Consider the following 1980-nt stretch of genomic DNA (forward strand, 5'->3'; position numbering starts at 1 on the left):
AGTAGATATTATTAACTATCTAAGCCTTCTAAAAAGTAACTAATAATAGGATTAAGTTATCTAATTATAAAGAATAAGATAAATAGGGATAATTAAAATTATTTTAATAGATTTAAACTATTATTAATAAGCTTAATTTAGATTTCTATTCTTAACTTAATTATTATTCTTCTCTTACTAAAATAAATAATATTAAATCTATATCTTCTAGTATAGAGACTCCTTAAACCCAGTCTACTTATAATAGTAATAGCTTTAAGACTAACTAAGTGTCATGGGCTAGAATATCTCAGTCTGAGGCTCTACTCTAGCCGTCCCATTAGGCCATAAAGGAATGAAGTGGAATTGCTAGAGAAGGAAGGAAACTAGGTACAGGTGGCTATTGTACTAATTAATGTAATAACCAGTCCTAATCACGTGATTGATCAGGTGGTGGTGTCCAGGCTGGACGCCAGTTGCTAGTCAGGTGATCACACAGCCGCGTATACAAGGCGGTGTGTGTCATGGGGGCAGCCCATGACAATATCCCCCTCCTTTAAGGCCACCTCTGGGGGCTGTTAACTAAAGAGGGCATCTATAGCAGAACTTTGGGCTGTTGTCTTAGTATGGGGCTTAGCAGGGGCAGGTGCAGGTGAACTAGGCTAGGATGTAGTAGGTGAGCTAGAGCAACATGAGTGCTGATTGCATTCCTTAATCTAATGGTCATCAGAACCACAGTACAGGCAGAGGTCATGTTCTAGTTGGTAAGAATGGTGTTTCATAGCAGATGATTGAGTAGAAGAAGTAGATAGTATATGCAGGATAGGTTTAATAACATGTGCATGAGAGATCTGAACAGGGTCTATATCCATTAGGTCAGGGTGGTGAGTCTGGGTAGGTGCTGGTTTTATAGTAGGGTTCTTAATAGGCTAGGCACGATGGGTGTATTAATTAATAAGCTAGACAAGCTCTACATATTCATTATATAAGAGGCTAAAGAGGGTGTCGTTCGTATCTTTAAGGGTCTGGTGAAGAGAGGGGTGAAGCCCTCTATGTAAGGTGGATAAGTATAAACTATCTAGCTATATAGTTGCTCTGGCCTCATATATAAGATGCTTAAAGTGGGCAAGAAAGGTAATAAGGGACTCATCTTCCTATTACTATATAGTAGTGAAGCGCTGCATGGCTTCCTAGTGTTCTCTAGGGTTATAGCAAAGGCGCTGAAAAAATGAGAAGATGACTTCTGCATCTCATAGTTGGGTCTCTTCTGCAGATTAGCGTAGGTGAAGGACTGAAGCCTATTATAGTTGCTCTAATTAATCCTATATATAGTTAAAAGCATCAGCTCCAGTGAGCTTATCTAATTAGAGTTTTACTTGGATTGATGGGAGCCAGGTATGCAGGGTATATGGTTTGCTATTAAAATGGGGTAGATCTGGCAGGTGGGATCTTAATATAGATAAGAGCCAGGTCTGGAGTAGCTGGATGTTAGCTTAGGAGGCATTTAGATCTGCATGGAGTGTCTGGATCTCAGTGTGCTGATTCTAGAGTTCTTGCTAGAGTTGTTGTATAAGTAGGAGGAGGGTAGATTGGTTAGACATCTTATTAAGTCTCTTAGGGGGCAGGCTGGTCAGGTCAGGGGTAGTAAAAACTCTCTCTGAGAATCTGTAATAGCTTTATTAGCTATTATTACTACCAGCAGGTAGGTAGCAATTCCAACTATTATAGGCTAGAATATCTTAGTCTGAGGCTCTACTCTAGCCGTCCCATTAGGCCATAAAGGAATGAAGTGGAATTGCTAGAGAAGGAAGGAAACTAGGTACAGGCGGCTATTATACTAATTAATGTAATAACCAGTCCTAATCACATGATTGATCAGGTGGTGGTGTCCAGGCTGGACGCCAGTTGCTAGTCAGGTGATCACACAGCCGCGTACACAAGGTGGCGCGTGTCATGGGGGCAGCCCATGACACTAAGACTATCTTTAATAGTGGTTCACTT

General features: G+C 40.5%; 1 protein-coding gene across 1 annotated transcript; it reads right to left on the reverse strand.

Annotated features, from left to right (window-relative positions):
- Positions 1 to 551: 551 nt before the first annotated feature.
- Positions 552 to 809, reverse strand: P174DRAFT_436988 (uncharacterized protein). Its single transcript, XM_024826173.1, has one exon. The coding sequence runs from the start codon at positions 731 to 733 to the stop codon at positions 575 to 577; it is 159 nt and encodes a 52-aa protein (XP_024687161.1). The 5' UTR covers positions 734 to 809; the 3' UTR covers positions 552 to 574.
- Positions 810 to 1980: the final 1171 nt, after the last annotated feature.

The sequence above is a fragment of the Aspergillus novofumigatus genome (assembly GCF_002847465.1).
Source record: "Aspergillus novofumigatus IBT 16806 chromosome Unknown P174scaffold_1, whole genome shotgun sequence".
In the NCBI taxonomy this organism is placed as follows: domain Eukaryota; kingdom Fungi; phylum Ascomycota; class Eurotiomycetes; order Eurotiales; family Aspergillaceae; genus Aspergillus; species Aspergillus novofumigatus.

Bases quoted from the DNA above. Each gene is read 5' to 3' on its own strand.
- P174DRAFT_436988 (XM_024826173.1), bottom strand. From the start codon at position 733: ATGACCTCTGCCTGTACTGTGGTTCTGATGACCATTAGATTAAGGAAT.